We start from the raw sequence: 23,461 nt of genomic DNA on the forward strand, positions 1-23,461 counted from the left end.
CTGCCCGCCCGGCTGAAATACGCCTCGAGTTGAATGATGTCATTTCTTTTATTCTGTTAAAGAGACTTAAGAGCATCGAACATTTCAAAAATATTTGCAATGTAAAATTAATACTATTGTTAAGTTCTAAGGAATATTGTGTAACAGGGCACTACAAAAATAAACTACTGTGCACCGAAAAACAACCTCACTTTAAACCACAAAACTTGTCGTTTTAATCAAAATCTACCATTATTGCATCTCCCAACTAAATTAACTGCTACCTACATTTATAAAATATGAAATTCTAAATTTCTTAATTTTGTTATTTGTGCTGGGTGTTTTACTTGTCACTTCTAACTCCGAGTTTAGCTGGTAATTTAAATCCCTTTCAAAGGATAGTTGTATTAATAAGTCAATGATTTATAAAGTCAGATGATTATTACATAAAATCCCATTTATGACAATTATCACATTCAACAGATTTAAGTGTTAATAAATCAGTTTAAAATGTTCCTTAATTACATTGAGCAAACATTACGTAAAACCACTCAAAAACCTTAAAATTACAAGAATAACATTTCTTGGTTTACAAATGTGAATTTTAGCGACCGCTTGTTCAATAATTTGTTGAATTAGTGAGGAGGGTCAGTGCTTCGACCTTTATACGGGTCATCTTCAGGGCCCGAGTGAATAACAAAACATATGTTGATAGGAAAAAAGAATTTACAGTACAAATGTAAATAATATTAATTTTTAATTAATTTTAAGTAGTTCATACTCACATAAAGTGTGGTGCTATTCTTGTGGTGTCTTGTTTTTTCCTTTAAAATTTAAATTGAAATGTATGGTGATTCGTGACCGTTAGTCGATGATTATTCGGAAATATGAGATGCGGTCTGGTGTGATGTAGGTTTCAGAAAAACGTTTTCTTTATCGTGCCACGTTTCGACCTTTAATGAGATCATCTTCAGGCCTGGGATTTACAAATATTGTTTACATTTAACAAATACTTGTAGGATGTGGAGTGAATTTATACAATGAAAAAAATATTTTTTATATTCAATCAAAGTATTTTTAAATTGAAAGCAGAATGCAAATCCTTGTTTCAGGAATAAAATAAATAAAACAGATCACAGAAATATATTTGAAATACAGCGTCACCATCGTTCCTCCAGAATTGTGTGTGTGTGTGTGTGTGTGTGTGTGTGTGTGTAGGGTTGATGGTTGAATATTTATAAAATTGCCCATCGACCCTATTTTGCGTTAGATTATTGAATGTGTGTAGGTCGATGGAGGAATATCCTAATTTTAACGAGTGCAATGCATGAATGTACTTATGCACTGACAGGCAAAAAATTCCACCCACTTGTAATATAACTCGATTTATATATATTTTCATATGTTAATCACGTTTTTAACGTTTAATAATTGCGTCTTAGTCTAAAAAGTTTTAAAAAAAATGTAAATTGCTATGGAAAATGAAAAAAAAGACGGACATATAAAATTAGTTTTAATTTTGTTTAGATTTTTAATTAACATTTCAATATTTCCTCTTCTTGCCTTAATTTCATCTCGAATACACTTCGGCATACTTTCTACCAGTCTAGAAATGTCTCTTTGCTGGAGGATAGCTCAATCTTCAAGTAGAATCCTTTCAAGATCGTGGAGTGTATCAGGATGTGATGGTCGTACTCTTATTCGTCTTTTAAGTTTATTTCATAAATGTTCGATGGGGTTCAAGTCTGGAGAAGGGGCTGGTCAGGCTAAGACCCGGATGTTATGCTGTTGAAGGTACGTTTGTACTATGCGAGCTACATGTGGACGTGCATTATCGTGCATTTGAATAAGATAGACGCTGATTTCCTCGAGGATAGGCCACGCTGTTACAAAATTTCATCCACATAGCGAGTGGCCGTCAAAGACCATCCGCGAACAATAACCAACTCTGTGCGACTCTCATTGAAATTCCCGCCTACACCATCACTGAGCTAGGTTAAAAAGGTTGGCTCCGCTAAAAATTACAGGCTTGTACCTTTAATTTCGCCTTCTCCACACTCTTTCACGCCCATCTGTAGATCGTAGCGAAAATCTGCACTCCTCTGTAAAAGGAACAGCAGACCAGTCGTCCAAAGACGTCGTCTTACGTGACAAAAAGCCATCAGCTCATACTTATTTAATCTTCTTCGAGCAGTGCCTTCAGAAATGTGGTCATCTTGTTCACTTGAACAACAGTAAGGTGCCAGTTTCTCAAAGTCAAAAAACGGTCATCCTGTGGTTCTGCTACTCTAGGGCCTAGGGGTCCAGAACCGGACCTTCTATGGGAGGACCCAGTTTCTCGAAAATGTCTAACGGCGCTTCGCAGTGTTTCATAGAGAACTCCGATGGTGATAGCCGCATACCTAATTGAACGTCCATCATCAACTGCCACACCACGCGCAACATCCTCAGGACTAAGTGACATTTTTAAGTTTAAAAATTGAAATTAAGAAAAACTAAGATGAAAACTAAACAGTTTATTGCTTCAGAATTCCAATAAGACTGAATAAACATTTTAAATTACGTAAACATTGAAAAATATGTTATCCTTGTTTTGGATTAAGTATTAATTGTGTTTATCTCTAAATGATATTCCCAATTTAAAACATAGCATAAACAAATATTTATTGGTAAAAACAATGGGAAAAATTAAGGTCAGAATTTTATTTTATCGAAAAAGTGATTTTAAAAAAATCAATTGGGCGAAATTTTTGCTTGTTAGTGTATGTTTGATCGTATTTATTACGCTATCCTAGACTCCCGTGTGAACAGGGCCTCAAATCTAGATCTATGAACATTCTATCTCCAGGTCATTCTTCAGTTTTTAATTGAGACGAACGTTTTTATACCTTTAAAATGAATTAAATCCTCGACTATTCAAAGTTCTAGATATTCCTAAAATTCCCATCTAGGAGGGAAAAGTGATAATATTTAAATATGTTATAATATAAAACGTGTTTTTAACTTTATAATTTTCCCCCTTTCTAATTTGATTAATAATTGCCGTAATGTCAAGGTCTTTAGAATGTTTTAAATAAATACATTTAATTCCGATCATTATCTATCGGATTCCATAAAAGGTAATTGGCTATATTGTTCGTCTTAACAAGTCATATGTTTTACTTTGTAACGAAATTGCATGTCCAATCTGCTGCCTTTACTTTGGATATCAGCATTGCCGTTATGGCCTTGGTCGATAAATAAGTTGAATACGGCGTCTACCAAATAAATCCTTTATTTTTCTAGACCATAGTTCATGGCCATCGCTTCAATGTCGAGTAGTCTGTAGTACTTCAAGAAGAGTAGTCTGTGGATCCTTCGAGAGCAGATCCAATCGTAAACGTAGCGAAGCTCTTAGCAAAATCAATGGTCAACTGGAGGTAAAATAATTTTAGATTTAAAACTTTGCTCACTCCTGCGTCCAGACCACTGGGGAATTGATCAAACTAACTCAGGTATACACCTGCTAAAAATATTTATTTTTAGCTTTGTTTGTGCGCAAAAAACACCACACCACAATTTTTTATACAATCGACTGATCCTCTCATTCTTTACCAATCGTTCATATTCTGTAAAATACAAAGACTCGATCTCCTCAAAAAGCCATTAATGCTACTTTTATACATATACATTGCAGATTACCCTCCAGTTTCCTGTGTTAAATTTGGCGCATTTTGCGCTTAAATGTTGAGGCTTTGGCGGTTGGTGACTCAGATTCAGCTTTGCAGAGACTACAGCATTTCGCCCAACAAATAAGCGACTGGTGTGAAAAGTGGATGGTGTAGCTTAACCCGAAAAAATCGCAACTAGTATGTTTCATTTCCAAAAGGAGAGTAGAAACGTCATATAAATCTCCAAGGGGAAGCCATCCAACATCATACCTCAATTAAATACCTCGGGTTATAACCGTGAACAAAGCATATTTGCCAGGTAGTGCAACGACGCAGAAACCTAAACAGGCAGTTGACAATTTGAATATGGATGTAGGGGCATCAGTGAGCAAGTTTCTTCGTGAAACGGGTTCAGACAGTTCAAAGTCGGGTTCCGAGGTTAGTAACAGGTACCCCATGGTATTTGAGGAACAAGGAACACGACACTTCATACTGACCTAACAATGCTGATGGTAGCCGACGTTGCCACTAACACCTACACAAGACTGATAAGAAGTATGAGCACCCACCCCTTTGCTACGAGGAATTTCTGCTCATCCACCCCGAAACAACCGACGTCTGAAAAAGAACATTTAAAAACTGTAAATAATGTAAGCGCACTTCTTTTGCTTTAGTCCCTACTGTTTGTTAAATTGTAAATATTCGTTTCTCCTTTTTATTTGTAAATTAATCTGTACATGCTCCTACACTTTGTTAATAAGGTGGGTCTGTCATCAGACAATCGCACATCATGTCCCACGTGAATTAAGGCCTTAACTAAGCACCCTACTTATTGTAAACATAGCAAAACTAAAATGTAATTTTGTTACAATGAAGTATGTTCTATTAAAAAAAAGGTTAGTTGGTAATTGGTTTCACAGCGTCGACAGCATTGTGTTCTTAGTTATTATTTTGTCAGATCACTTGAGTCGTGTTGCGTGTCGCCAGTTCTTATTCCGATGTAATGTTTAACGCAATACAATTATTGTGTTTTAATATAAGATTGGATGATAGCCAAGTGAAAAGAAAATCCATTTGTTTAAGACAAAATTATCATTGGTGACAAAACAAACTTTAAGGAACATGAGTTTGATTTCATGACTCGGTGAATAAAGAGTAAAGCAAACAGGAAGGTCGCAGATTAGTAATAATGGTATTTTTCACAATTTCGCAACAAAGCAGATGGTTTAAACTCTTAAAAGTTTACTATTTTTATAATATTATATTACTTTTTTTAACGTATGTCACCCCTCCTTTGTTTTGTAACAAGGTCTGCTAGTGTACTTCCCAGTACGTTGTTTTGTTTCAACTAACTCATTGTGTGATTTACATTTTCATTTATGTGTGGTGATTAGTGATCTTTACTCTATGATTATTCGGAAATCGTGAGATGCGTTCTGGTGTGAAGTAGGTTTCAGAAAAATATTTTCTTTTATCGGGTCAACGTATCGATCTTTATTGAGATCATCTTCAAGGCCAGGGATTTACAAACATTGTTTAAATTTAACAAATACATGTAGGATGTGGAAAAAAGTGAATTTATATAATGCAAAAAAATATTTTTTTTTAATATTCAATCAAAGTATTTCTACTCACTCGAAGTGTTTGTTTTCTGCGTAGAGTAGAAATATTTTGACTGAATATAAAAAAAATTTTTGCATTGTATAAATTCACTTTTTTCCACATCCTGACCAAGTGCTACCCTTTTCATATTCAATGGATGAATCTAATGTTCTATCTTTCTCTTCTGCTTCTCCGTTGCCTTGTAAATACACAAAATGAAAAGTATTTTCATTGTACCGTACATTATAAACTGAGTCACGTTACAAACTGCATATCCAAATAGTCGTTGAAGTCATTCCGTTCATTTCCGCTGTATATGTGGCTTGTTATGGTTGAGCGGATTTTTCTTCGCGAAAACTTCCATCGCCAACCTCGCGCGGCCAATTCTTCTTTCTTAAGGGTGAAGATGATCCTCTTCTAAGATTCTGATCCTCCTGCGGCCATCTGTCTAACGTGAAGTGTGGAATATATAGGTTATTAAAATATATATGTGTGTGTGTGTATTTTTCAATAGAATTTCAGATATATAACGCGTTACCATAATATATAATTATTATTTTCATATGAGGTCATCTTGTCTAGCTCCATCGGTCGTATAGTGACTCAATTGTGTTGTTAGCGCATGCATCTTGCTATCAGTTGATTTTAAGAAACGCACTTACAACAACAACTTAACAAATATGTATGTATATAAGGAAGGTTTTGAAATGTACACAGCGTCTGCTTATGTAAACAATAATTGTAAAAAATGAAGGCACAATGAGCACGTTTTTCCCATCGAAGACCAGGTTAAGGTCGAAACGTAGTTGCGCAACCGTTCTACCGATGACTGAATTTCCTATTTTTAATTTTCTATTTTTCACCGTGGCATCAATACGTTCGTTACGTTGTGACATAACATTTTGTATCTATTTTTGCTTAATGAACTTCGAATGACTTCATAAAAATGGAAATCGTACTTTGGTGGTTTCCGATCATTTTGGTCTGCCTATACTAGCAGTTTTGGTTTCAGACGGGTTGCGGCTATCTTCAGTATTGTATCGACGTACAAGAAATAAACGGGGCTTCCTTCGAAGCAGTCTCCTCTTTCTCGCTCCGGAGATTTCAAACGTGCCAAGTACAACGGATTGCCTTTATTGTCAAATGGTCATGTATACTTAAAAATCTCTGTCAGAGATAAGTACGAATATTTACAAGAAAACAATGTGTACTTAGTGCCTACCTGCCAATTATATATGAAATATGTGCTATAATTTACGAAAATTATGAGTGTGTTAAGGGGCGGGTCACAAACAGCGTGTATCCCAGGCGGATAGTTTAGGTATATATTGATACAAGAATGATAATAAATTTTTGAAAAGAAAAGGAATAGAAGGAATAGCATGAGTAGGGAACAAAATGGAGAACAATAAATTGACACACCACCACCAAGGAATATAGGAGAAAGTTAACTGAGAACTGGTAATGGCCATAGATACTAACCGTAGGAAAAATAATTTAAAAAAAGAAAGGTAAGATTCATATTTAAAACATAAAATTCTATGGAAATGATAAATTAATGTTAAATCTAATTGCTAGAATATTTTAACACCAAAAATATGAATAATTTTTTTTATAAATATGTATTTATATTATACATTACTTTTATAAAATAATTAACGTACGGCTTAATTAATTTTAAAAAGGACGTTTATACATTTTTACCATTAATATATCTTATTTTCTCCTAAAAAATTTTTAAAAAATGGCTGGTTTTTAAATTAATTTGTATTATTAAAAAACAATTATTGCATTCCTTGTTATGTTGTTCTTCTCTCCTAGATTAGGTATAAAATACTCGTGTAAATTCTGGTGGTGTAGGATCGGTGATGGATCTTGACGCGACGCCCGGGTGATACACGGGGGCCTCCCTGAGCAAGTTAGTAGCAGACCTTCAGAGGATGTGAACTTTTATGTCCTGAGTTGTTAACGGTTTTTACCCACAGCCTCGTAAAACGAGCTTTGCATAAGGGCCTATTTATATGAATTAGTAGGTAAGCCCATGAGTGGACCCTGGCCAGCGATGGTGACGCGACAGTACTTATGGGTGGCTCGCTGCACATCTCGCTACCTCTGGATATTCATTTATTGAAACCTATTAAAACTGTTTTAAAGCCATAGCCATAAAGCTTTGGCGTTTTATATTGTTGGGCTGCCCGGAAAATAATGCAGGTTTTCATGTTTTCTTTCTATTACCCCTCTGTATATTGTAATAAACGGTTTACGTTGAATGGATTAATCTTTTGTACGAATGTCAACACTTTTAATTCTCTTCCAAGCAAAAATGTTTGTTTACTTAATAATAATAATAAACTCGGTTGTAACAATGCCCAAACGGCCAGAAACATTAATGAGGGGTGATGGCCCTGTGGGTGAAGCACCGTTCAGAGATGGTTTAAAAAAATTCGATAGGTTGACTTTAGCCTTGGAGTCAAAGAAGGATTTCTTCCTTAAATGATGATATTTTGAGAGCTATGGTCGAAGAAAGTCCAACAAAAACTGTTCGAGAATTTGCAGATAATCTTTCAGTTCGGAAATCAACCGTCGCTGACCACCTTAAGACAATTGGAAAGGTGAAAAAGCTCGAAAGTTGGGTTCCTTATGCCTTAACCGACCGCCAAAATAATCATGGTTATGAAGTTTGCGCAACACTTCTTTGCCGAAAGAGAAACGAACATTTTCTGGATGTAATTGATGCTTGCAATGAGAAGGGGATTCTCTACGATAACAGTAGACGTTCTGGACAGTGGCTCGACAAAGGTGAAGCAGCGCCACATATTTCCCAAGGCCCCTAACTCATCAAAAAAGGTGATGGTGACACTTTCGCTGATTTACTACAGCTACTTGTATCTTGACGAAACAATCAATTCCAAAATAAATTGCTCTCAAAATGAAGCAATGCAATATTGGCATTATTGAATTTGGTCAATCGGAAAAAACCGATTCTGCTACACGATAACGCTAGGCCCCATACCTCAAATGTGACATCTCGACAACTATTGGATATTGGTTGTGAGATTCTGCCTCACCCTCCCTATTCTCCAGACCTCTCGCCTACCAACTACCATTTTTAACAGACACTTGGTGAAAGATTTAAAACATAAAAAATTTATTGATCAAAAGTAATTAGAAAATGTGTTTACGGAATTGTTTGATAATAAGGACTCAACAAATTGTATAAACGTATTTTCATTGGACTTTTGATCAATTTGTTAATAACAAAGATACAAGAGGATCGATGGCGGAATATCGAGTGCTCCACCACCCTAATTGAATGAATGGTTTGTAATCAGGAGTAAATGTATTTAAGCATAAACTTGAGTACAACAAGTGTGAAATTGATCTAGCTGTTGACAGCACCCCCAATAAATAAATAAAAAATAAAGACGCAAAATTCTAGTCGAACGGTATAGAAATATCATCACGTTGGAGGAAGTGTACTTAGAGTGATGGAGGGTATTTTAATTAATAAAAAATGTTTAAAATCATTTATTAAATTTTTTTTGTTTTATAACCAAAAACTATTATTTTCCGGACAACCTAATAATATGTTTTTATAGCATTTCCGTTGTAAGAGAGTTGAAAAGTTCTTTTTATTTAATTTATCAATAACGAATTTCTGGGTTAGGATTAATTTCAAGCATTGAGAATTGAACTAGATTGATTTCTTGATTTTCGAGCATGAAATTCTTAATTTATAATACAGTTTTAAAAATTCTTGTTTATTGACTTATTTCCAGTAAATGGAAGTAGTGCTGTTTCTTGTGTTAAAACACATCGAGTCATTTGACTAGCAACTACTGCTTTGACTAATATGTAAAATTAAACGTGGGGATAAATGCATAAATAATATGATACATTTTGATTTACCTCTTATTTTGCCGTAGGGTAACAGAACCACAAGATGACCGTTTTTTGACTTTGAGAATTTCGCCAAACCGGCACCTTACCCTTATGTTATGTTCAAGCAATTCAAGGAAGTTCGAGGTGTCCAAATTTCTGAACATACTACTCGAAGAAGATTAAATTAGTATGGGCTGATGGCTTTCGCCCAGTGCGAGGACCAGAATTGACCAGAACACAACCCCACAGAGTTGTACGACGAACATTTGCTCGATACCACAGCCAGGTCTTTGGATGATTGGTCTGTTGTACTTTTTACACATGTGTAGATTTGTTCTACGATATCCAGATGATGGTGAAAGTGTATGGAGAAGGCGAAATGAAAGGTACGAAGCCTGTAATTTTTCTCAGTGCCAACATTTTCAACGCAGCTCAGTGAACGTGTGGGCGGGAATATCAATGGAGAGTCGCACAGAGTTGGTTGTTGTTCGTGGATGGTCTTCACCTAGGCCCTAGAGTAACAGAACCACAGGATGACCGTTTTTTGACTTTGAGAAACTGGCACCTTGCTGTTGTTCAAGCGATCAAGATGACCACGTTTCTGAAGGCACTGCTCGAAGAAGATTAAATCAGTATGAGCTGATGGCTTTTCGTCACGTAAGACGACGTCTTTGGACGACTGGTCTGCTGTACTTTTTACAGATGAGTGCAGATTTTCGTTACGATCTACAGATGGGCGTGAAAGAGTGTGGAGAAGGCGAAATTAAATGTACAAGCCTGTCATTTTTAGCAGAGCCAACCTTTTTAACGTAGCTCAATGATGGTGTAGGCGGGAATTTCAATGGAGAGTCGCATAGAGTTGGTTGTTGTTCGTGGATGGTCTTTGACGGCCACTCGCTATGTGGATGAAATTTTGTAACATCATGCGTGGCCTATCCTCGAGGAAATCAGCGACTATCTTATTCAAATGCACGATAATGCCCGTCTACATGTCGCTCGACTAGTACAAACGTACCTTCAGCAGCATAAAATCAGGGTCTTAGCTTGGCCAGCCGTTCTTCAGACTTGAACCCCATCGAACATTTATGGGATATCCTCAAAAGCAGGTCAATCACTTCCTGATACACTCCACGATCTTGAAAGGACTCGTCGTGAAGAATGAGCTAACCTCCAGCAAAGAGACATTTCCAGACTGGTAGGAAGTATGCCGAACCGTCTTCCAGATGGAATTAAGGCAAGGAAATACGCGATTGGAAAGTTATCTTAAAACAAATTTTATCTGTCCGTCTTTTTTTTTTCATTTTCCTTTTTCAATTTACATTTTTTGTTCATTTTTTAGACAAAGACTCAATTATTGAACTTTTAAAACGTAAAAGTTTGATTAACTTCACTAATTTCGTGGTCCGCTTGACCAATTAATATATTACAATTAATTAAGGTTTTTAGTTGAGATAAAAAAGTCAATGGCACGAGCGGGATTCGAACCCACGATCTTCGGCTAGATACGCCACTGCTCCTACTACAACTAAAAACCTTAATTAATTGTAATGTAGTAATTGGTCAAGCGGACCACCAAATTATTGAATTTAATCAATTAAAATGAAGTATACTTCACTAAACCTCTCCGTGGCCATTTCATTTGTCGCCGAGAATCCAATCCGATTACACGACATTTGAAAAATGGCAAAAAGGAGGGAAAACCCAAAAGGTGGGGTTGAGATAGGAAGTTGATGTCCGAGTGGATCGAGGTCACGATAGCTCAGGTGGTAGAGCAGCGGCGTATCTAGCCGAAGATCGTGGGTTCGAGTCCCGCTCGTGCCATTAACTTTTTTATCTCAACAAAAAACCTTAATTAATTGTAACTTTGATTAACATGTAAAAATATATACAACTCAAGTTATATTTCAAGTAAGTGGAATTCTTTGCCTGTCTGTGTATATACTTAATGTGTATGTAAATACATAGGAAGTATTTGTTTTTGATGATATGAGTTACAAGGATGGCGTGTAGGCGGCGAATTTTTTTTACAACGTTTATTCATAATCGATTGTGTCACAGACCAATGTGGATGAATGTGTGTCACTCAGATTCCGTTGCATAAGGTGGCATTTTTGGACAACCGCAGACGCGCCGCGGTCGTTCTTTGGGCTACATTCAATTTTTTTTTTTATTAGTCTGACTGATTGATTTATAAAGATATTGGGTCTAGCCTTAAACGACGAACTGTTATGCAAAATTACATAGTTGTTGGTTTGCAGACAATAACAAATCAATTTATTCCAATTAAATATTAATTTATTTATCCAAATATTAATACATAATATTGTTTACAAATAAATCACCTACAAAATACATCTAGTTTTAACGTTTTAATCTTCATGCTGCCTCCACGATTTCGGAAACGCGGCCACTACAATTGCGAATAGTTACACGTGGCGATTATTACAATAGAACGATGTCAATAAAGACATTTTAATTTCATTCATATATAAATATTTTTCATATATTTGTACTGCTATGGATACTTTTTTTTACATTGGCAGATACATTCGTTTTTATTTCGTCTCATTATCTCTTGATCAGCCTATTTTCGCTTATCCCTAATGACAAATCAAACATTGACAGACCTGGTCAGTTAAAATCTGTATAAATGCACCAAACATGTCATGTCAATAATGACAACTGATCATACTTTTGATTTTATATTTTCTAGTAGCGTGATCTAATGGCCAGTAAACAGAAGTAATGCGACGGTGAAGAACTAGAAACCTAAATGTAGGAAAGTTACGTAACACCAATGTTTCTTATCATATCTGATCATTTTGTGGATTATCGTACGATCGCCTGGCTTAGCCGAAGATTTTGTTACAGGGTAGTCCACCGTGACAAAATGATCAGGTGTAATATAAAACATGGGTGTAGACCGAATCCTGTTTTATGTTAATTACATCTTTATCCAACCTTATAGGTTAGATCTTACTTTGGACACCGTTGATACTCTTGTCCCATCTTATTTAATGTGTAATGAGCCGTCAAAGTATGATTTGTTTATATTTTTATTTTCAATTCCCATCCATTAGAAAATGTAAATCCCAGAACGGTTCCAAGAACCGAGAGGCAACACCTGCGGTCGCATGAAAGCACTGGGAAGTCCGATGATTTCATCAAGTCCCGAATAACCACACGGAACTATTTGTCGTATGTGATGAATAATATTGCACGACTCAGAAATGCTGCGCAGTAAAAGAAGCCTTCCATCCTCAAAAAAAGTTAAACCTTCTGACAATAACAGTAGATATTTTTTAACAACAATTAAAATTCAGTATTTACAACAATTAAGTATGTACTTAAATTATATTATTTTATTATTTACATAAAAGAACAATATTCAAACGTTTTAATATTCTTAGTTTTCCTATAATTTTTACACTCGTTAACATCAAATTTAAAATATAGTTTTTGCTTTTCATAATTGCTTCAGTTTATTTTTTTTATTTTACGAGGGTTCGCAACGGCAGAGGTTATATCAACCCTCGGGGTGGCGGTGTTTAAAAAAAAAAGCCCATTTGTAAGTACGTCGGGTTCGAATCCAGTGGCCCTGCATTCGAACCCGGGACCTTTACCTTACAATGATGAGCGCCGTGTCAACTCCTAATCCGTTGCGGCCACCGACGCCCCCTTCAGATTATTTTTTTATATTTTTTTTTAACTGCTCACTAATTATTACGATCATTTTGGCAAGTATTTATCTTTGCTTGGGCTAATTACGTCCCCCTAAATCTAACCCATTGTCAGCTATTAACCTTCTTAACAATATGTAATGAACAAAGATAAATAGATATAATTACAGGAAAGTAAATGTACAGCCGTAATTTAAAACTTATAAAAATATGTATATCGCTGGTTGGGAAAAATGGCTTGGTGTGAAGATTTAATAGTTCTGAGTGAACAAACAAACAAATAATTTAAAAATTGGAAAATTCTTAAAGCCTAATGCAATTAAAGCAAAACTAAAAACAATTAAATATCATTAGTATTAGATCGTAAACTCGAAAACGAACTTTTTTCTTCTAGCAGAATACATGTACGAAAATAATTATAATAAATTTTTCTCTATAGGAACAGTTCACTTTTTGTTTCTGTTTGTTCTTTTCCTTCTTTTATGTTATTAAACAAATTTCTGAATATGGGTTATTGCCCTGTTTTATAATATAGTATAAACACAAAACATATTTATTTTATTATAATTTATGAACGCCGAATTTTTCTGGCATCGTGTATTTGTCATAGTTTTTATTTGAATAATTGCATCCGATGTTTAACTTTTGAAGAAGATCACTAAGATGAGCATAAGGACGAAGCCGACGGCCGTAGCGAAAAATTGAAGAAAATTACTCTCCTCTTTGGTGTTGGACAGGACTTCGAAGAAGACGACATAGAGCAGAGTACCTGTGGCCAGACCCTGCAGTATCACAGATACGCATCCGGTAGTCACATCGTTGTCCGCATTGCCGGACCAAAGACCGATCCCGATCGCGATCCCCAGGGGAGTCGCTATGGCGAATGTAGCGATGCAGATCGCCCTGGTGAGGGTGTTGGTTCTCGCGAAGGCCATTTCCGCACCGACGCACACTGCGATAACCAATTTGTGAGCTGCTATCGCTGATGTCACCATCCAGACCGTCTTGGAGTCGCCTTCCTCAAGACCTACTGCAAGACCCTCGAAGATCTGGTGAACCGAGAGCGCTATGACGATAAGGATCCCTCGGAGCGGAGTTCCAGAAATTGCGTGACTGTGGCCCTCTCTAAACAAAACAAAAAATTACTAAACAACATGAACTATAATCCTCCCCAACCGCTTTATGCCAAATGTAATGAAATTTGTTTAAAACGTTCTATCTGTTTGGGCCATGTCCAGGATTTTTTCATGTATTAAAATAGGTATAAAACTAGATCTTGAAACTAGCATTTTTGATTTTTTTTCATACCAGTGCGAACATCATCCCTCAATTTGAGATTTTTTTCAAAATATATAATTAGCAATGAAAATATTTTTTTTAATTTAAAGAATCGTTTTAAAGTAAACTGAGAGATGTAAGATTTTTGGCCGTGAAAGTTTATAAATAAATCCATCTGAAAGGGCACCAAAATCAACAACGCATTTTATCACATTTGAAAGTTTAATATACACTTTTTTAATTAAAGTTTTGATTTTATCTTTGATATTCCCTAATAAAATGTGAAGTGTTTGGCCATATTGAGTATGCGACTATGACCAAATTCTTCGTGTGGTTTACAGAGCCGTTGAAAACATTTGGTAAAAACCATATTAAAAATAATAATACAGTTTTCTCACGATTTCTCCCCAATGTCATTGTCATAAAAGCCGCGAATGCTGTTTGTCAGATGGCTTTCATGCAAAGCACGGACCACAGAGGTCGTCAGCCTCTCTATGTACGCCCCAAAGGAATTTTTAGGCGTTTTTCCATTAAGTTCCACGACTCCCGTAGGTGTACTATGTGGGAACAACAGCCAGATATTTTGCGGAGGTTTTCTGTTTTCACGATATTCCATTCAAGACAGAACGCTCTTTTCTACGCTCGTTTCTAATTTCTATAATTTCTGATTTTTGTTTTGTGCGAAAGCTGGCAAAAACAAGTTGAGAGAATTAATTACAGCAAGTTTCATCCAATTCTTCAGAAAAGAAAAGCATCAATGTCATCTCATCCCAGATTAACAATAACTATTAATATAGTTTTTCAATAACGATTCATCTGGCTACAGCGCGCAGGTATGGCGTAATACAAATCCAACGAAAAACAGCAGATACTTAAACTCTTTATATATATANTATATAAATTATATTGGCTACCACCTAGAACCTCAAGTGCCTTCATCTACCTCGAAATGAATTGTGAACAACTATTTTGTTGACATCTCCAGGATCTTGGTTCTACCTACTGTAAAATAATTATTCTTTTAATCTAAGATCTTGGGGACCGCGGTAGCCGAGTGGTGAAAGCGTCAGACTCTCGGCAAGTAGATCCCGCGGTCGTGGGTTCGATTCACACCGACGCCTCTGGACTTTTTCTGACGCCTAAGGGGACCGGTGGCCTCAATTGAAAGAAATTGACACGGCACTCATCAATGGAAGGGGCGGGATCGGATCTCAGCGACCCTGAATTTGGTCCCAACCCCCTTCAAAAATGAGTTTCTTCTTCGGTACAACGGGGGCTCAAGTTCACATTTGTGTTGCGAGCCCTCCCCCAAAATATGGAGCCAGGGATAAAGTACAATAAGCTGTACAGCTCAGCTGCAGTGCTCAGGAGGGAACTCCTCCAGTCCCTGGTATCCAAAAAAAATATTTAAAAAAATAAAAAATAAGATCTTGGTCGTGATGAAACAGTGTCACGAGCGGGATTCGAACCCACGACCTTCGGCTGAAAAAATGGCAAACAGAAGGAAAATTCGAAAGATTTTTATTTAGAAATCGTGAGATGCGGTCTGGACGGTCTCACGATTTCTAAATAAATATCGATTAACGGTCACTAATCACCACACATTCGAAAGATTGTAGGCTGAGATGAGGAGTTGGTGTTCGAGTGGTTCCAAGTCATGATTGTTTAAGTGGCGAGAACAGCGGCGTATTCAGCCAAAAGTCGTGGGTTCGAATCCCACTCGTTACACTAACTTTTTCATTGACCAAGACCTTAGAGAAAAAAAAATTAATTAAAATAATTAATTCGGTCAATTATGAGCGCTAAACATATATGGATTACTACTTCAAAATATTCAACTATTGTTGCATTGTCAGCTGGTTTAATAGCAACCATAATAAATGAATGAACGTGGAATAACAACATAAACTACGACTTTTGGTATGCGTAACTAAAAAATCTACAGAATTATATAAAATTATTAAAGATATGAAAAACCTATTAAAAAGAAGCCCCTGGACTGGTTCATCTCAACACCATTTGAATACTTCATCTGAGAGCAGCTACTTGGCCGGCCGTGGACAATTGATCACATTGAATGGATAGACGATTGCTGTTTAAAATTTAGTATGAACGCTTTGGCAGTCATAAAATAGAAGGTCCAATATACATATATNATATATATATATCATACAACTCATACAACAAGATGACGTGAGGTATTAATGGAAAATGAATGGGAGGTCTCAATGCTGTGGATTCTGGGTCACGTCGGCCTAAAAGGAAACGAAGAAAACGAAAGAGAGGCGAAAGTAGCAGCGAAAATGTCGCATATCCCGGAGACACCGTCAGCCCAGCGGACATTGAAAAAGCTATGACGACATTGAACTGGAATGATTGGCAAGTCCGCTGGAATGTCATGATCAAAAAGTGAAAAGCGGTGTAGCTGATACAGAAACTCCAGAAAATGTAAAAACAGAATCGCCCATTTCCGATTGATCAAAGATGGTTTCAATAAAGCCAATTTCTCGTGCATTGATTCATTTTGGGACAAATCATTTTGGAATTGATTGTTTCGCCGGGATTTAAGAAACTGTAGTAAATCAGCCTAAATGAAGCACACCATAGTCACCATCACCTTTTATGATCAGTTGGGGGCTTTGGAAAATGTTGTACTGACTTTGTCGAGCCACTGTCCAGAACATCAGGACGTGGGCACCTGGCACATAGGACTTATCACAAGTTTAGTTTCTCAAGTCGCTCCTAACTTGAGAAACAAAATGTGTGATAAGGCCTATGTGCCAGGTGCCCACGTTAAAGAACCTCAATGTTGTAAGACATTGGTACCCCCAATGGGAAACATATGTCCAGAACGTCTGCAGTTGTAGCGAATCCAATGTCGTTTAATGCCTGAGGAACCCAACTGTCTGGCGTTTTACCTTTCCAATTGCCTTAAGGTGATCAGAGGTCGATTTGGTAACTGAAACTGCAAATTCTTGAACAGTTGTTCTCGACCAAAAGTTGCAGAACATCATCATCTAGGGAAGAATAATTCCACGACCTTCTGAAAGCTGAAGTTTCCCTCTCGACATTTTTTAAACCATCTCTGAACGGTGGTCTCACTCACACTGTCATCGCCCCAGATTTCGATAATGTTTCTGGCCGTTTGGGCATTGTTACAGCCGAGTTTATTATTATTATTTAGTAAAAAAACATTTTTGTTTTGAAGAGAATTAAAAGTGTTGACATTCGTACAAAAGATTAATCGTTCCAACGTAACCGGAGGAGTAATTGAAAGAAAACATGAAAACCTGCATTATTTTCCTGAAAACCCAATTAGAATTAAATTAGACATTTGCAAAACTAATCAAAATTTTGTAAGTTAGCAAATGCAGGTAAACCGTTTCCATTTAATAATTGTGCATGTTATTAAAACAAATAAACCATTATTAGCGGTGTGTCTAAAAAGCGCATAAATATAAAACTTATTTGTTTGACTCAAATTTTATGAATTTGAAAGATGTTGACACATGACACATGTCAATAATGCAAAACAGAGTTGCGTGAGTTTTTGAGTTTTTTTAATAACTTTGTTTATAAACGCAGACATTGAACAACACTGATTAGGCTCGCCTAAATCATAAACATTCTGGGTTGAAAAATAAAAACCTCTTCACTCGTCGTGGTTTGAACTGTGTATGTATGGAATATTCTATAAGATTTTCCAGAAGTTCATTATTTTATTTTTCCCCGGTTGCCGGATGCCGCTTATCAATACAATTTCACCTTTTTGCCCCAGACCACAAAGTTTTCCGCAAAGGGAATTCCTGTGGGAGGGTGAATTTATACTTGTAGACACGAAATCCTGAAAGGACGACCGTGACGACGCGATGATGTTTATTCTTGCGATTAGTCCTCATTAGCATTTGTTTTCTCAGTTAAAGGAGTTTGATTGCTGGCTACGTGCCTCGAGAGCAAATAATGCAACGCGAAAATGATTTTTTCCAGGTCCAAGAAAAATGCGATAGGACACAGGCGTGAGTCTGATAGTATACTGAAAATACATAAAGTATCTCACAAAATAAATCGGAAATCGCTGTTTTTTTTTTTTTTTAATATTACGTTTCATCAGAGCTAATACATGTTTTCTTTATTACATGCTATGTTTAAAATATGAGCTTATTACAAGTTAAACTGAAAATTATTTTTAAAAAAATTAGGATTAATAAAGTAGTTATAGGAAAATAAATGTGGATCCAATCAACTGGTCACAAAAGTAATCGGAATCAAAGTTTGTTTTATTGGTTTTCCTTTAGTTTTTAAGTAGAGCGTGCTATTAATTTGTATTAACAAATGATCGGGTTCAAATCTGAACTTAGAGCTGATCAAACTAAGCCCCTCAATTCCAATCTCATTCAAGTAGTCATGCACAACACGGGGGCAATATGGGGTCGGGCATTATCCTGCATTAGCAGAATCTCACACCGATGTGAGGTGCATATATCACTACATGTGACATTCTTCGATTGTGTCTGGTACCTTTGTGTAGTTAGAGATCTTCCTCGCACAACAACAACCAAGGAAATGCCACCCCAGAACATCAATGACCGTGGAATGCCACGTGAGGAACCATGCATGGGTCGTACCTTTCTCCTGATCGTCGCCATATGAAATTAGCCCCCCCACCCTGAAGATTTGAGGCCAACTGTTATCTCAACTGTAAAAAGAACATGTTCCCTGGATTGAGCCTATAATGAGCTGTGGTAAAAAGGGGCCCACGAGCCTTGAGGTTATTTTCATTGATCCTGATTCTTACAGTCCTGGAGGAAATCGAATGCTTTCGAACTTAACTTATCAATTACTTATCTCATTTTTATTCTGGCCTTCTAGTGTGAGGCTCAGTTTCTCTGAAGCGCCAAAGAACCGTTCCTATTATTGTAGAGTGATTTACACTCAATTTACTGGCGACTTCGCGCTTGCTGATCCTGTAATAATTGTATGACTCTGACACTGTCATACTCACTTATATGGCTGACTGGAGCCATTGAAAAAGGTCTAAGAATAAGAATAACCTCAAATGAAATTATCGAAGGAAAAATATTAATTGAAAGCGATTTGTAGGCGTTGCAGAATGAAAGTGAATAATGCTAAAAAAGTATTAATAATAAAAAGGACCTAAGCTTTAAATTTGATCATTTCACAGTTAGTTTTATTAAAAAGAATATTATATTTTTTGCTAATAATCATATTGCTTACGTTTTTAGGATAGCTATTTTCTACTAACAAAATAAGTAAAGATTTTAAATTATTTTTATGCAAATAATGTTTAATCAATTTTGGACTAGATTCGTGATGCAATGACAATTAGTTTAGTATTTTTTGTGGTGTGTTTCTTATACTTGTTGACAGTAAAGATAGCTCTATATATGTATAAGTCCAAAAATGTTATATCTTTTTTATCCGATTCAGTTTCTAACTTGAATTTAATTTCTTTATGTGCATTGTTAAAGACTTATACCATTAATTTTATGTCATCCCACTGTGAACACAGGCAATGGTGCCACCAACATCCTTTATTTTGAATTATATTCTGGCTTTTTTATTGTTCGTTTTTTCTTCAAAATATGATTAATTTAATCGTTCATGAATATACCAGACATTACTGGGGATAAACAGCTTTCCATAGGTAAGCCTTTAATTTGTTTGTATATTTTATTGTTAAATTTAAAATATGAGTTGTTTAAGCTAAATCTGAAATTTTGAAAAATTCATTTTTAGGTTTCTGTGTGGTTTAGTTTTTTGTTATTAAGTTAACGGATTCTAATAATGGTATGTGTAGTCTCTCTATTTTTGGTGATTCAAGAAATGTTTTGTCTCATATGAGTTCTTTATGTTCGACTTATACAGGCTGTATAAATGTATATATACAGGGTGTCCCAGTTCCTTCTGACGCAACTCAAGGAATCGATTCTACTCTTCGTTTGGAGCAAACAATGCCCAGGAGAAAATTATCGGAAAGTTCTCTATTTTGAAGATATTCGTCAATTTAGTTTTTTTCAACTTTTCACTACCTTACCACATAAAAACGCTTACAACTTCCAAAATGTCGAGACTACAACAAATCCAATTACACCATTTGAAATAACGCTAAATTTGCTGCAAGATAATTCTTTGCAATAATCTGAATGACTTAAAATGTTAGCCAATATCAGTTGGAACATGTCAAAATTACAAAATTTAAAATTAGGTTACAAAAAAATACCTACAACTTGTCAAATTTCACAAAAATTTCTTCATCTATTGTAATATGCTTTACGTTGATATATTCAGGTTTTTAAATAACGTTCTAGTAAAGTTGAAAAATAACAATTGAATGTTCGAAAACGTGAGCTAAGGTAGCTGGATATATCAACGTAAAGCATATTAGATGAAGAAGTTTTTCTAAAATTTGACAAGTTATAGGTATTTTTTTGTAACCTCAGTAGAACGTGCAATCATGACCAAAATTGTAAATTTTGTAATTTGACATGTTCCAACTGATATTGGTTAACATTTTACGTCATTCAGATTATTGCAAAGAAGTATCTTACAGCCAATTTAGCGTTCTTTCAAATGGTGTAATTGGATTTATTGTAGTCTCAACATTTTGGAAGTTGTAAGCGCTTTTATGTGGTAAGGTAGTGAAAAGTTGAAAAAACCTAAATTGACGAATATCTTCAAAATAGAGAACTTTCCAAAAATTTTCTCCTGAGCATTTTTTGCTCCAAACGAAGAGTAGAATCGATTCCCTGAGTTTCGTCAGAAGGAACTGGGACACCCTGTATATGTGTTAGAGTTTCTAAAATAAGTTTTGAGGTGTTATATATAGGGATCTACTTGTGTTAATAATAGGTCTAAATGGGTCTTTATTTACTTTATATGTTCTATACATCCATGTTATGATACTTATATTTTTGTTTTGCCAATAGTTTTTTTTATAATTATTTTTACGCAAGTACATGGTATTGTTACATTTTTGTATGCAACAGGATTTTTAACTTATACCTAATATAAGGAGATATGCAGCATGTCATTTATCTTTTTTATATATCTTTCTAAAACACTATCCATGTATTACTTTGTTTGTGTTCATTTCATTGTTGATTAAAAGAAAAACAAAAGTTCTACAACGCAGAATATTTTAATTTGGTATGATTTAAAAAGATAAATCATAAAAATATTGATTTTTTTGCATATTATAACAAATTTTCTCTAATCAAAGTTAGCCAGAAAATGGTCGAAATTTCAGATTCGTAATTCTAGCGTTAAAAACCTACCCTCGGCTTCGTACAAATTTTTATTTGACGTTAAATTATTTTTAAACGTTTTTGAATTATAACTTATATCCCGATAACGACAAATTTTAGGGGTCCAAAAATCGATAAATTTCAATTCAAACAAAAATTTATATTTCGGGATCGATAGAGGTGCTAAAACGAAATTTCATGTTACTTTCAAGAGAAAAAAATGATGACCTAGTTTGCCTGAAATTTTTTAGTTTTTGAAAAATTTGATAGCTTTATCTATATTATATAGAACATTATTACTATTACTACTATGTATTTACTTTATTTTATTAATTAATATTATTTATATTTTTATTGCAATCTACATTTTAAAAAAACGCTGTAAAATTATATATTCATACAGTTGATTTGCGTAAGTAGAAAGGCAAAATAAAAACATTAAAAAACGGAAATTTTCAACTTTCTAACTTTTTTGGCCAAACCAGGGCCTATTCTCAAGAAGTGGCCTATATGAGACCGATATTTTGGGGTGTAGAATAACCAAAAAAATTGGTCCAAATCCTTGACCGACCAACTTGGTAGTCCTCTCGTTAGACCTGTTTTGAGATTCGATTTAATTATTATTTGTTTTTCTATACGTTCAGTATAGATCTATAATCTAATCTGGCAGTATGGTTGCTAAAATCAAATTGTAAAAATGAAATAATTTCGATTTACCAGAAATTTTAATGCATTTTTAAATGGTTTTTAACGATTCGGATTCTAAACCCGTTTTATTTCAGATAAGAACATGATCCGGTAATCATTGAGTAAACAAGAGCTAAATTAAATTTAGACCAATTTTCCGAACTCACAAAGGTTGGAGAAAGGAATATTTGAAAATAAGATGTGAAAAATTACCCGTGATTTCCTCCTTTCATGAGGCAGATGTGGGCACATTCCTCTACGAAGTACATAATGAAGAAACCGATGCACATGACCAGCTCCGGTATCGCGACAGGCCACGTCGGAAAGGCGTGAGTCTCGACGAGCTCTTCGGTGCCTTCTCGTACTTCCGGTAGGAGGTGGAGGAACGTCGTCGCGATGAGGATCCCTCCGCCGAAGCGGAGCAACATGTCCATCGTCTTCTGGGCGGTGGTGCTGATTTTCCCCGTGCTGGAGCTGCTGCATTTCCGGATCAGACAGAACGGCACGCAGGAGCAGGTCAGGGCTGAGAGGCCGAGGACGAAGGCCGAAGCGACTTTGGCCACCATGGCGTCGTGGTGCGCCTCTTCGTCCATGCTCACTGCTCTCACTACGGATTCCATTACGATAAAAGGCCGGATCGAGGGGCAAACACACTTAAATACCTACCTCCTCTCGAGATAAAAAACGACAAATATCACGTACTAATTGTAAACTCTTTTCCTCTATCGATAGCGACTTTCTTCCTTTCTCTCAACGCACTCCTCTACTCAATAAATTTAAAACAGAAAATAGTACAGATTAAAAGAATATCTGTTAATCTGTACATGGCATTTGGACAAGATAAAATAAGAAAATTTTCTAATAATCTGTTCACTTTTCAAATTGAACAAAGCTTGATCTTTTCATTTTTTTTTGTCTAATTGCAGATACCCTAATTTATTACTAATCATCAAGAAGTAGGTTAAATAAATAATTTAACAGTTTTAATTGGTCCACTTCAAAAATTTTAACGATCAATCAATTAATATCATATCATACAAACAAAAGGAAAAAATGCCTAAACAAGAAATCACGGCGACTTGGACATGATCAATAATAGACAACAATTTTCTCATTTCTATCACAAAATCAAAAACTAATTGTTAGTAATTAATTAATTAAAAAGACATTTCAATTTAAACCATTGAGATCTGACCTCTAAGATAATTTTTTGTTTCAATTAAATTTATCGATTTTTTTACCCCTAAAAAATTTCCAATTTTTGAGGAAGTAGTTATTGAAATATCTGATTGAAACTTCTATAATTCAAAAACAGCTTAAAGGATTTTAAAAATCAAAATTTGAAAGAAGAAGAATATAGCTTTTTAAAGATGTATATCCTGTTAAAACATATAAAATATTTCTATAAGAAAATAGCACAAAATAGCCCAATTATTTT

At 35.4% G+C, this 23,461-nt stretch overlaps 1 protein-coding gene across 1 annotated transcript; it reads right to left on the reverse strand.

Annotated features, from left to right (window-relative positions):
• Window positions 1-13,325: 13,325 nt before the first annotated feature.
• On the reverse strand, window positions 13,326-22,662 carry LOC106667094 (zinc transporter ZIP3-like). Its single transcript, XM_014394793.2, has 2 exons — window positions 22,237-22,662; window positions 13,326-13,918 (listed from the first exon to the last, which is right to left on the reverse strand). Exons 1-2 carry the CDS (start codon window positions 22,641-22,643, stop codon window positions 13,432-13,434), a joined length of 894 nt encoding a protein of 297 aa, XP_014250279.1. The 5' UTR covers window positions 22,644-22,662; the 3' UTR covers window positions 13,326-13,431.
• Window positions 22,663-23,461: the final 799 nt, after the last annotated feature.

This window comes from Cimex lectularius, unplaced genomic scaffold (assembly GCF_000648675.2).
Source record: "Cimex lectularius strain Harlan isolate CLEC.00 unplaced genomic scaffold, Clec_2.1 scaffold97, whole genome shotgun sequence".
NCBI classification, from domain to species: domain Eukaryota; kingdom Metazoa; phylum Arthropoda; class Insecta; order Hemiptera; family Cimicidae; genus Cimex; species Cimex lectularius.